Source organism: Mirounga angustirostris, unplaced genomic scaffold (assembly GCF_029215605.1).
Source record: "Mirounga angustirostris isolate CCGP_5_RB_7025 unplaced genomic scaffold, mMirAng1.0.hap1 SCAF_15, whole genome shotgun sequence".
Classification (NCBI taxonomy): Eukaryota; Metazoa; Chordata; class Mammalia; order Carnivora; family Phocidae; genus Mirounga; species Mirounga angustirostris.
The window spans coordinates 67,631,467-67,645,213 of NW_026991723.1; the positions used below are offsets into that span (position 1 = coordinate 67,631,467).

At 38.5% G+C, this 13,747-nt stretch overlaps 1 protein-coding gene across 9 annotated transcripts in view; it reads left to right on the forward strand.

Moving 5' to 3' along the window:
• Positions 1-13,747, forward strand: part of FKTN (fukutin) — a 91,854-nt gene that overhangs the window by 56,852 nt on the left and 21,255 nt on the right. For 5 of the 9 annotated variants that reach the window (XM_064579589.1, XM_064579591.1, XM_064579588.1 and 2 more), the window contains one exon: positions 7,965-13,705. In XM_064579589.1, the coding sequence (XP_064435659.1) occupies positions 7,965-8,178 (214 nt within the window). In that variant the 3' untranslated portion in view covers positions 8,179-13,705. Of the gene's footprint in view, positions 1-7,964; positions 13,706-13,747 lie in introns of those variants that run through there. The other 4 variants (XR_010407778.1, XR_010407777.1, XM_064579592.1 and 1 more) reach the window with 4 other exon arrangements.

Genomic DNA, 13,747 nt, shown 5'->3' on the forward strand with positions numbered 1-13,747 from the left:
ATATAAAAGCAAATAAAATACAAAAAGATATAGCTGAGCTAAAAGAAAATGGAGTGAATGATGAAAAAGCAATATTTAAGCAGAATTCCCAAATTAAAGACAGATGAGCAGGATAAATAATAAATCTACATCTAGATACTTCTTAAGGAAACTGTAATGTCAAAAACAAAAAATTTGGGGCGCCTGGGTGGCTCAGTAGGTTAAGTGTCTGCCTTCGGCTCAGGTCATGATCCCAGGGTCCTGGGATTGAGCCCCACATCGGGCTCCCTGCTCAGTGGGGAGCCTGCTTCTCTATCTCCTCCACTTGTGCTTTCTCTCACTATCTGCTTGTGCTCTCTCTCTCTCACTATCTCCGTTGCTATCTCGGTCTCTCTCAAATAGATAAATACAATCTTTAAAAAAAAATTTTTTTTCAGGCTACCAGACAAAATAGATTGTTCACAAAGGAGCAGCAAATATACCTCTTTAACAATAGAGGCCAGGAGATAATGGAAGTTACAGCATCTTTCAAAAGCTGAAGAGAAATAACTAAGTTATGTGCAGTTAGAACTAACATTCAAGAGGGAGGTCAAGATAAAGACATTTACATGTATAAAAAGACTAAGAAAGTTCACGTCTCAGAGATCCACGCTTAAAGATCTATTAAAGGACGCAGAAGGATATATGAAATAATGGTGAACCAAAAAATGGGTAAACTATGTCAGTAAATTTGTGAGCCATTGTCTGTAAAAAAATAAAATGACAATGTGTTAAAAAGAGAAAAGTCAAAAAAGGAAAATTCTTGATGATAATAAGTTGAGGAGGAGGTGATTTGTCAGTGTTGAAGGAGTGAAGTATATTTAAGTTCTGTGTAGTAGGAAGAGGGTCGAGATTCTGCATACATTCAGTTTTTATTAGAAACTCTTAGATTGAAGTGTATAGGTTAAAAAATAGACAGTAGCTATTACAAACGGTAACTACTACTAGATAGAAATATTATTTAAAACTTCCAAATATGGGTGCCTGGCTGGCTCATTTGGTAGAGCATGCGACTCTTGATCTCAGGGTTGTAGGTTCAAGCCCCATGTTGGGTGTAGAAATTATTTTATTTAAAAAAAAATGAAATCGTTAAAATCACTTCCAATTAAGCAGAACAAATGAAAATTTATAAACCTTTATTAATTAAATGAAATTAGGAAAGTGGGACAAAGAAAAGGTATGGCAAACTGAAAACATGTAAAGGTAATTGTAACAGCATTGTAATACCACTTACTGTGTATGTGCTAGGCACTATTCTCAGTACTTTATTTATTTTAGCTAACATCTCTCTAAGATACTGTTAGTACCTTCATTTTGTAAATGAAATGAGGAAGTTAAGGCACAAAGAGATTGACCGGTGTATTGTAATGGTAAGAAGTGGAGCCAGGATTTGAGCCCAGGCAGTCTGGCTCTAGAATTCAAAATATGTCTAAATATAAAATTAATTACAGGAAATATTATCAGATTAAGCTAACCCATATAAAGATGAAGATTAAAATGGGATAGAAAAACAAAACATAGCTGTATAGTGCTTGGCAAGAGGCACACCTAAAGGAATCACACAGAAAGGTTGAAAATTATAGGGACGGGAAAAGATATGCCCCAACATTATTAACTAAAAAAAACTGCTGCTATAATATTAATATCAGGCAAAATAGAATTTTAGGGGGAAAATATTAAAGGATTGAAAGACCCATTACATAATTTTAGAAAGAAATAGTCCACCCAGAAATATTGTATGATTTTAATAACATGGTCTTTAGGAGCATCTGCGTGGCTCAGTTGGTTAAGTGTCTGACTCTTTTTTTTTTTTTTTTTAAGATTTAAAAAATTTTTTTATTAGAGAGTACAAGCAGGGGGAGCAGCAGAGGGAGAAGGAGAAGCAGGCTCCCCGTTGAGCAGGGAGCCCAATGCAGGGCTCGATCCTAGGACCCCAGGATCATGACCTGAGCCGAAGGCAGACACTTAACAGTCTGAGCCACCCAGGCACCCGAAGTGTCTGACTCTTGATTTCAGCTCAGGTCATGATCTCAGGGTTGTGACATTGAGCCTCACGTGGGGCTCTGTGCTCAGCGTGGAGTCTCCTTGAGATTCTCTCTCTCCCTCTGCCTCTCCGCTTGCTAATTCTTTCTCTCAAAATAAATAAATAAAATCTTTTAAAAATATATGTGTAAATCAGAAGCTGATGAAATTCTAATGAATATTTAACATGTCCACAATTATGATGGGAGATTCTGAAATACTGTTATTTAAAAAACTGCTGATTCAGGCAAAGAAGATATTAGTAAAACTATTGAAAATATGAACAAAATCAACAAGCTTGATTTATTGGATATATATAAAATATATACCCAACAAATGCTGAATAGACTTTATCTGCTATAAATAGAACATTTACAAAAGTTGATCATGTATTATATCATAAAGGCAATCTTAATAAATTTCAAAGCATAAATAAAAATCTTCCTGTGTTTGTATGTATGTATGAAAGAGAGGAGGGGGGAGGGAGGCAGATTCTCTACATTAACATTAAAGCGAGAAAACTTACATGATTATTTCAATAGATGGCGTTGTATGACCACAATGGAATCAAATTATAAACAATTAAAGACATCTTTTAAATGTATGGAAAGGGGCACCTGGGTGGCTCAGTTGGTTAAGCGGCTGCCTTCAGCTCAGGTCGTGATCCCAGGGTCCTAGGATTGAGCCCCGCATCGGGCTCCCTGCTCAGTGGGGAGCCTGCTTCTCCCTCTGCCTGCCTCTCTGCCTACTTGTTCTCTCTCTCTATCTCTCTGTCAAATAAATAAAATCTTATAAATAAATAAATAAATAAATAAAATAAAATAAAATGTATGGAAACATGGGTGCCTGGGTGGCTCTGTCAGTTAAGTGTCTGCCTTTGGCTCAGGTCATGATCCCAGGGTCCTGGGATCGAGTCCTCCATCTCTGCTTAGCGCGGAATCTGCTTCTCCCTCTCCCCCTCTCTCAAATAAATAAATAAAATCTTAAAAATAAAATAAAATATGGAAACTTTAAAATGCCCTCCTTAATAACTAATGACTTAAAAAGGAAATAATGGGAATTGTAAAATTTGGGGGGCTCAAAGATAATGTACTACATATCAAAACTTGTAGGATGCAGTTAAAAGGAGAGAGGTAAACTTGCAGCCTTAAAAACACAAGTATGAAAAAATAGATTAAAAAATTAAGCATTTAATTGAAGAAAGTAAAAGAATAATACAGGTAGCCTTAGCAAAGCAAAGAAAGTCAAAAGAAAAAAAATTAATGAAATAAAAAACAGTATCAAAGATCAACAAATCCAAATGCTGGTTCTTAAAAAAATAAATAAATTAAAAACTAGTAAACAGACATCTAGCAAGATTGATCAAGAAAAAAAAAAAGTAAAATTAAAGACAGTATTCACTACTGAAGTCCAAGAGCTTTAGAATTTATGCTCTGAACTAAGTTACACTGACTTTCAAAAGAAAATGCTAGGGACAACTTTAAATCATTAAATTTGATAATTAGGTATAATGTGAAAATGATAAAAGTTTTCTGGGAAGAAATAAATGTCAATCAATTCAAGAAGATCTAGATAACCCATTATGAGAAATTGAATAATCAGAAATTCTCCTTTCCCTTTCTTTTCCCTACCAAAAGAAAGTTTATAGGGAAGTTTTACCATGCCTTCACAGGAATAGATTACTCCCTATGTTATATCTCCTATGTCAGAAAATTTAAAAATAAAACAAATGCTTTAAGCAACTCATTATATGAAACTGATAGCAAAACTGGATTAGGACAATGCCAAAAAATTTTTAAAGGGAAAATACACTTGTTAAACACGGATGAGACTATCTTAAACACAATGAATCAAATTTTGTAGTACTTGTGTATTAGTGTAATTTTCAACATTAAAGGATTAAAAGATTAAAGGGAAAAAACCCTCCATTATTATTTCAATAGATGACATTAAAAACTTTTGATAATTTCATAATCAACCAAAAGTGGGGGAAAGGCCTTCTGGCAAGCTTGGAATAAAATGGATCTGGAATTTCTTTAACTGGATGAAGGGAATATTCTCAAAACCTAGAGTGAGCAATCATATTTCATCATCAACTTTAGAAGACTTTCTGTCAAAATCAGAAAAAAAAAAAAGTATGCTCTCCCTGCTTCTATTAAGCAGAATGCTAGAGGGCTCAGGCACTGGAATAACACAAGAAAAAGAAATTAAGAATTAAAAGCAGAGACAAAATTGGTAATGAGAATAAACCATTTGTGTTGTTTTGCAGGAAATTCTTGTTTAAAAAATGGCTCTGCTATTCCAACTTCAGAGTTTAACGCAACTTATGTTTTAAAAAGGCCAAATTCAGTTGTAAATGATGGTGTCTCTCTCTTAGCCTAGCTAACTAGTAATAATAAAAACAGTGTTTTCCATTTAGCAATTATGTTTATCAGTTGTACAGTTAAACTGATGAGATTACTTTATCCAACCACCAGTAAGTAGTTTTACAGATTATAAGGAGGTTTGTGAGGAAAAAAATGAAATAGTTTATTCCAACTCTTTTTTTTTTAACTCCAGCTAACTCTTAATTCTAATTATTCTTTTGTGCAGAGATGAAATGAAGTAAAGGTGCTATGAAATAGAAAATATGAATGGAAGGATTTTTGTGTGTGTGAGAAGATTCGTTGAGCTTACACGGGTTGCCTTAGTCTGAATTTAAATCTGTTCACATTTTGGATCCTGTCCCAGAACTCTGAAGTACACACTGCTTAGCCAAACTTAACCTTAGCTCTGAAAGCTAAGGTGATGTCGCAGACCCATGGTGTGTTCTAGTCTTAGTCATTGTTCCCTGGTAACCTGGACAGAGTACATGGCATGTGGTGGTGTGTCACCCGCCCCCTGTCTGCCTCTCCTCCATCCTATTTTACACTCCGCTTTTCACATTTTATGGTTTGTTTATCTTTCTTCTTTTCCTCCAAGGAAGCTGGAATATTCTTTTTTGCTGACTGAATTGAAAATTATTCAGTGAAAAGAAAACCGCAGCGATTCAGGGATGTTTCCATTTAGGAACAAAAATGAACATTTGAGTTAAATTGTCTTTGAGTTATTTTTCACATTGTTTATGTATTTTTAATGTTTTGGTTTGGTTCATTTGAACATTTCATTGTTTAAAATATTGCTTTTGTAGAATTTGTAGTACTCTCATCCACCCTGTCTATCCTGGACCTATGATCTTTGATAGACTGGAGAGGCTAATATTTAGAGAGGAGTTTCCTGGCCTATGTTATGAGATGGGCCATAATTTCTGCCTCATTTCAACTAGAGTGTGTCAACTTGATAGGATGCGACAGGTGGACATTCTGCTGACCAGCATCTGATAGGGGAAGGTGGAGGCCCATGATGGATGGCTGTGTCTGATGACAAAATAAGCAATTCCATGAAAATGAGTGTGCAGAATAAAATTGGGACCAGCAGATGGTGGAGCTATGCTGTATCGTATTTCTTCCTCAGCTATGAGATTTGCTGTGGCCGCCTTTTCACAGAAGCCAGCTGGGGTTGTCTATTAACTGCCAGCACCCATTGGTTTGGGTAGAAGGGACTTGTTGCTTTCTTTAGAATTTGTTCAGCCTCTCATTTTCATGTATGGCTTTATGTTCATCTGGTGGTAAAACATGATATTTAAAAGCAGAATATATGAGAACTGACCTTTCCTTGGAGAACATCCCAGCTAGATCCCATTTCCACAATATGATTATGCTTTGACATCTGGCTCTTTCCTGTTTCTTTTTTCTTTAATCCTCTGATATTTTAAATTTCTGTGATCTCTGCTGTTGTCACTTCAAATCTCATTACTGAAAGTTCGTTTCATTTTGTGAAGAGAAGAAACATTTCTCAGAAAACACCAACACAGAATATCGGGCTGTAATATAAACTTAAATCTAACGAACTGCTCGTTTTAGCTTTCCTTTGTAATATATTAAATTTACTGATCTGGAGTACCTTTAAGAAACATGTTTTGGTTTAATTTCTTAAACTTACCCGCTAGTTAAAATAGTTCCACTAGAGATAGAGTAAAATTCATTATAACTAACGTTGCCTGAACTGGTGTAGAGATTCTTTAGTATTTGAGATGAAAGAAAGGCAGAAACTACAGATAGGTTCATCTGAGGGACAGAAGCCTGGGAGTGCATCTTGGAGTCATGCTTGCTATCTATCCCTGGGGAGTCCAGGTTATGAAAGAAAAGAAGATTCACCTGACACATACGCTGCTTATTTTCGTGTTCTGTAGTTAGAGTCTTTCAGTAGCAGTTTGAATTTGATGGGGATTTAATGATGTGTGAACTGTTAAAAATAAGAAAGTAAGTTTGTGGCCGAGAACAGAGATTTAAAAAGGGCAGGTAGTAAAATAAAAGGCAGAGCAGGAAAAATGTGGTCTGTATAGCTGTCTTTAAGGGACATCTTGTTGACATACGGACATCTAGGCCTTAGACCTCTCTTCCTGCATTTGAGGAGCGGATGGGGGTGTGAAGCTTTCCTCAAAAAGCCATCTTAGGGGTGCCTGGGTGGCTCATTTGTTAAGCGTCTGCCTTCAGCTCGGGTCATGATCCCAGGGTCCTGGGATCGAGCCCCACATCGGGCTCCCTGCCCCGCGGGAAGCATGCTTCTCCCTCTCCCACTCCCCCTGCTTGTGTTCCCTCTCTTGCTGTCTCTCTCTCTGTCAAATAAATAAATAAAATCTTAAAAAAAAAAAAAGCCATCTTAGTGCATCCTACCATGCTCACGTATCATGTGAAATTTTCACTACAGTATGAGTTAGGAAAGGAGTTTGAAAAATACCCTGGCTGACTCTGGGAGTTTCTTCTTTAACTATCTCAATTAAGTAGGTCGTTGGAAGCCATCTAGGAGCACAGTGAACCCCAGGACACAGGAGTTAATAAGACCTGCCCCAAAGGCACAAGCATGGGTGATGCTGTAATTGGAGAATGTCCTGTATTGCCAGAGCTGACTCAGGTTCTCTGGCTGGCTAGAAGAGTTTTGTTTCCTTTCTCACTGCTGCGTGTGCCTCCCTCTGTGTAGGAAGAATTGCAAATATTAGAAATGTAGTAAAAAATATATATATATTCTTGATGAATATATGAATATATGTATATTCATTGGTTTGCCTGAGATGTTTAAGAAATGGCCACAGCCAAATCCAGGTCCTTCCCTAGGGTTTTATGAGCTCTGTCAGTTTCCTCCACCTTTTGGGTGCTTTTTGCTTTGACTTCATTCTCAGACAGGCTCTCATTGCTAATAGATAACAAAGATGCTCAGCTTCCATCCCACCAGCTTAGAAACCTCAGCAAAAAGAATGCCTCTTTCTTCCAGTAGTTCCAACGAAAATCCCAAAGCTGACTTTTATTTGCCTAATTTGTGTATATTCTTATCCCTGATCCAATCACTATTATGTACCAGTTAGGCCTGGGTCTTTTTTGCCCATCTCTGGGGACTGAGGGTGGGTCAGCCCCTCCTGAACCATAGGGGAGGGAAATGAGGATGCTGTCAACAGTAGAAGAGGAAGGGGACAGTCAGAAACAACAAAATGTCCACTATATCTGTCCCCAAAGCTATTTATTTATTTTTTTAAAAGATTTTATTTATTTATTTGAGAAAGAGAGAGAAAGAGGGAGAAAGAGCATGAGCAGGGGAAGGGGCAGAGGAAGAAGCAGGCTCTCCGCTGAGCAGGGAGCCGGATGCAGGGCTCCGTCCCAGGACCCTGGGATCGTGATCTGAGCTGAAGGCAGACGCTTAACCGACTGAGCCACCCACGTGCCCCATCCCCAAAGCTATTTAATGGGAGAGGATTTTCCTTCAGCCCAGAGCTCACTAGCAGCTGGGTTCTTTAGATCACACTTGTACTGTTGAGCCTAACCCCTCTCCCCATTGCCTCTGTTTTGCCACAGATACCTGTTTCCCAAGTTTACACTGTGCTGGACCGAGTTTGTAGACATGAAGATTCATGTGCCCTGTGAAACTATTGAGTACCTTGAAGCCAACTATGGTAAGAGCTGGAAGATTCCTGTGAAGACATGGGACTGGAAGCGCTCTCCCCCCAATGTGCGGCCCAATGGAATCTGGCCTATTTCTGAGTGGGATGAGGTTATCCAGTTATACTGAGACAGTAGGTTGAAATGGTAGAATCCCCCTTCTGAAACAAAGGTGGATAACTGTTTAAGAAGATAAATCTCTATTTGTCAAATGTAAGTAGGGGCCAAAGATATGTCAAGAGTGAAGATGCAGAAAGAGTCCTAACCTCTGAGCCATCTGATTTAATTCTCTCATTTTACTTTTATTAAGGAGTCCCCGTGTGCCAGGTACAGTGCTAGGTTAGAGTGGAGAAGCGGAGATGAGTGACACACATGCCTGTCTCTTCCCCTTCCCTTTGGTAAGCACCTCAGTTTTCCTTTGAGGGAAACACCCTTACCTTTGAAGCTCCTATAAAATACGATGTTCTTTCAGAATGTTAGATAATGGTTGGACTGGATGATGGGTTTATTGGGCAAAGCTAAGGAGGGATATGCCAGTAAAAAAGAATAGCCCGTTCCTGCAATCAGAAGCTAAGCTTGTATGTTAGTGCTGCTTTTAAGGTTGTAGAGTTGGAGTTAATATCTAAGTGATCAGACTTTAGGTGGCATCAGGAAAAGATGCTAGATTCATTTTACAAGCAACAGAATGAGAGCTTCTTTCTAGCTTTGTCAAAGATATGCAAATTTCCGTACATTTTCTATTTTTATATTCGAAGTGAAAAGGAAGCTTGTGCTTGTGTGATGCTTTAATTCCCAGCTATTGTGAGAATATTTTCACTGACCTCTGTAGCACTTGTTAACAAATCATTCAAGCGAGATCATGCTACCAGACATGATTTTGAAAGGGTTATGATTTCACAAAACTTACTTTCCTTGTTTCATTACCAACCATCTGTTAGGTAAAAATACGAGCTATTCAAGGACTTTAATATTTTCTGAATTTTTAATCCTTGTACTTCCAATTTTAATGTTAACACTAAAATATTAATAGAAATACCTCTAATTTTTCTAAGTGTACTCTTCTGTGTATTCATTCATCAATTACAGCTCCGTATCTTTATTTATGGCCTATAAACCAATTTAAATGGTATATAAGCCTACCTGTCCCCTCTCCTCTATACTATATCACATGTCCAAAATGAAGATAAATGGCAAATCTGACAAATGCTTTCTCCGTCCTCCTACCCCCAGATCATGGTGTTCGTAAAATTTGTGTCCATTCTCATTGTTCTATCTAGATGTTCTGTCTGTTGCATATTGATGGGACGAGAACTCAGACTTCCCTGCTTTATCAAGTACCACCAATTTTAAAACCCTTCAGTTTCCTTTCCCCGCCTCAAGATGTGTTTCTGAGTGGGCTGGGATGGCCCTGTCTCCCCCATCTCTTCATGAGTCATTTAATGGTATATTCCAAGTGAGAAGTAAAGGTATATGTAGGCACAGTAAACACTGCTATCTTTTTCTTTGTCCAGGAAAGGAAGCCAAGTCTTACATTTCATCCAGGCTGCTTAGGACTACTTTCTCAACAAAATCCCAGACTTTCCTCTAAAACCAGAGAATAATAGCAATGTCAGAATGGAAACCAGAGGGTCTGAGGGAATAGGCTGACTGAATTTTCCTAAAACAAAGTTGGGAAAAGTGACCTGCAGCCACCGAACTCTATATTTTCAAAACACCAAAAACTTTTTTTTTGATAAATGATAACCACTGACCTTCCTCTCTTAGGATGAGCTTTCAATGTGTACTCATTGGATCTTTTCATAACTAACATAATGAAGTTTTCAGGGACTCTTACAGATTACCAGTACACTTGTCCCCAAATGACCGGCCACTGTAATCAGATTCTCTTTGCTGGAAAATCAGCCCATAGAAATTACACCCGAATTCTAAATAGCTGAACCTAATTTCATTTTTCATGGTTGAAAAAATATCAGGATAATAATAGTGTTCCTCGGTAAAATCTACCCTGCTTAGTGAGGACCATTTGCTTGTGCTCAGCATCTAGAAGTGTATGTAAAAGTACATACATATTTCTGCCCATTTCAAGTTGGGGCTTCCACTGTTTGCCAGGGGGTCCTACCCACCCTTTATATATATATATAGATATATTAAAGATTTTTATTTATTTGACAGAGAAACAGCGAGAGCAGGAACACAAGCAGGGGGAGTGGGAGAGGGAGAGGCAGGCTTCCTGCTGAGCAGGGAGCCCGATGCATGGCTCGATCCCAGGACTCTGGGATCATGACCTGAGCCGAAGGCAGACGCTTAATGACTGAGCCACCCAGGCGCCCCTCTACCCACCCTTATTTAAGTTATTTTTCTTTTATCTCTCCCTGGAGTCCAAGGTCTTGAAGAATCCAAAATCTAAGATGTCTTGGCCCCATTGACAGAGATTCTATATCCTTCCCTCCACAGCCCACTGGCAGCTGAAATGCCTTTCTTGACTACCTTCTGGTTTCACAGGCTTCTGCTCTTGCTTGGTTCCTACCCTACCTTGGGGGAATGAAAGCTTTTCCCCAGACTCTGAAGGCCAGGCTTGCTTCTGATACAGATTCAGCCATACTTCATTCTGTGCTTCTTGACAGTTCTTAACTGTGCTCACTGTCCAGTGGATCTACCATCAAACCTCATCAGACCACTTTTCTTTCTTCACCTGAGTATTCCAACAACAGTTCTCCTCTTATGGCCACATTCAGGTCCACTTTGGTTTACAGGAGAAAACCTCTTATATTAACTTGGAAGTTAGGCACCCATGGATATCTCCAGACAGATCCTGAGAGGCAAGAGTGATAACCTCTCACTTGACAACCAGGTGGCCACTTGCTTCTTCTCTAAGCAGGGATTACTTGGCCTTCTCCCCTCCGCTGCAGCTACTGACATCTGGCCCCTGGAATAAAACTGGAGTACAACTGCAGTTCCTAAAATCAAGCATCCCTAAGAAGCTGGGCAGTGGGATAGCCAGTTTGATTCCCTAGTTACAAACCCTGAAGTATGACTAGATGGCAGAATGTCTACCACCATCCTCCCGGAACAAGTTCATCTCAAGTGAAAATCATCTTGCTCTTGAGTCTTAAAAGCTATAGCGTCACATTCATTCTCTCCCTCTTATTTTATAGCTAAATCAAGAAGAGAGAGCAGTGATTTGAGAACCTCCTGAAGCTAAAACTCAAGAGTGCCATGACTTTTGGCCCAGTCCTTGTGTCATTGCCTCACAGCACAGCATCTTTAACTCTGCTTGAGATGCTTGACAGAGAAGTCATCCTGTGTCTCAGGAGTCAGTTTCAGGGTGTTTCTGCCATTCCCCACTTCATATCTTTCTGCTAAGATTGAGAGCCTGAGGTGACAAAGAGATCAAGAAGGAGTATTTCTTTCTTGTCCAGAATACTTAGGCTGTCTTCATACCTTTATCTGCAAAATGCCATATCTCCAAAAGGTGAAATAGTTCATGTTTGGAGACATCAGCCTTTGATCATGATACTGTTAACATCCAGGAGTACCTGATTCTCGTAAGCTCAAGATGTGTCCCATTGCTACTTCACCCCTTCCACTTCCCCGGGAAACCATTAGCTAAGCACTCATTTCTGAAGAATTCTTCCTCCTCCCCTTATTAATACTCTCTGACGGATACAAGCAGTTGAGAATAAGTTGTACTCATTCCTTTTCTTCTTTGTGACCCCCAAACCACTGTATCTAGTCTTAACTTGGCTCCAAACTTCAGATGGCACATAGGACAACAAGGTGTTACATAGAAGAGCAGCAGTTTGTAGACTGGGGACCAGAGCTGCATTTGGGAAACCCACTTGGAATGAATTCCCACACTCTAGCCTAACACCTCACCCAGTACCATAAGCCTAAGGCTGCAGATGTTTCTAAGTCTCCCCCAAGTTTCAGCTTCTGGAAAATGAACAATTCTTTCATCCTTAATATTATAAATCCCCATGGGAAAATTTCCCTCAAAGACTAGTCAGAGAAAGTGCCACATTCCCAACTGCTAATATATAATTATCATGGAAAAACTCCAGTTCCTGATCAGACAAAAGGATATCTTTGAAGAAATGTCCCAGCAGCAATTTCTCTTTCCTCCTCCTCTTCTTCTCTCATTAAGACCTGGGCTAGGTCACCTGACATTTCACTTAGGGGAATCAACATGCTGGTATAAAAAGATCACAAACTTCTGAATTAGGCCCGAGTTTGCATCCCAGGTTCATCACGTGGGGTTTGTGGTAGAGGACCTCTCAGCCTCAACTTCCACATGAGTGAATTGGGGAAATGTGTACTTCTCAGGGTTTTTAGTTAGGATAAAATGGAACATAAAGTGCTTAGCATCAGGCCTAGGATTAAGTAAATACTCAAGAAATGTTCCATTTCTTACCTCCAAGTCCCTTTTCTAATTATTCTTCAAATGTGATTAAAAAAACTATGGTTCAGAACATAAGCCTTACTCAGGAGGCTGGATGACTGAATTTGCTTAGTGAAAAAAATTGTTTCATTGTATCAAGGCATTAAAGGACAAATTGTATGGTTCATGAATTCTGAGACATTACCGAGTTGCCTCCTTCTCTAAATAGAACTAGTATTTTTATTTTATTGGTCAAGCTATTGTCTCCTAAGCTCTCCTTATATGATCCCTTATGTTACATAGTTCCTTGGTCCCAAGCAATTCACTCTCTCTACCTCCCTAGATTTGGTACTTGTTCTGCCTTGGACTTCTTCAATATTCTAGCTTTTTCTAGAGGTAAACCCTCATCTCCTTGTTAGTAAATCTCTACCCAGCAACATCAGATATAAGTCATGATTTGCAGAGGGAAAGAACTTGGAATACTTAGTTTCATGTAACTGTCTGTGCTGATGAATGTTTATATCTGTGTTTTAGTAAAGGAGAATTGAAAATACTCATTTCCACCTTCTTCCATCAAATTTGTGTTTCTCTCACTTAGGCAAGAATCTACAGGGTATGTTTTAAGCTGTTTTAAGCTTCTCTGCACAAACTAAAATCTAATTATAGTTTATAAGTCAAACAGACCAATTCAATAGTGATACCTTTTCACAGGACCAGTAGGCAAGTCTACATTTTTCTAATGAGGAATCTGTACTTCTGTATTCTCAGAACTTGTAGATTAGAATGCCCCTTTTGCCATCCCCCACAACCCAACCCAATGTAGAGATGATATAGGAACCCGTTAGCCAGCCAAGCTGCTAGATGCTTCAGAGCAGCTCTCACAGTGGAGTTGAAAAGGATTATGAGGAGAATTAGAAGTACTGTATTTTGTTTTATAAAACAATGTACTGTCTCATGCACCATTAAAAAAAATTACAAGATTTTGTAGTCTTTTGATGACTCATTCAGAGCATGGGTTTGTTAAATGAAAATCATATATAGCTATTTGTGTGCCCCTTCTACTTCATAACCAGAAAAACATGTATGTGAATTTTTTAAACAAAATATTTTAAACATGGGTAAATTTCAGCGTATGCTTACCAGTTGACTATTTGGTTTTATCTTCAGGTACAGGTAGTTTGTGGTACTACTGAAAATACCTTTAATATTATTATTTTGATCAGAATTTGTAATATATGATCAGTTTGGGATGACAAATAAAATTTTTTTAATCACTTGAGATGTTTTGAGTGTATTCTTGAAGTTTGCAGTACATATTACA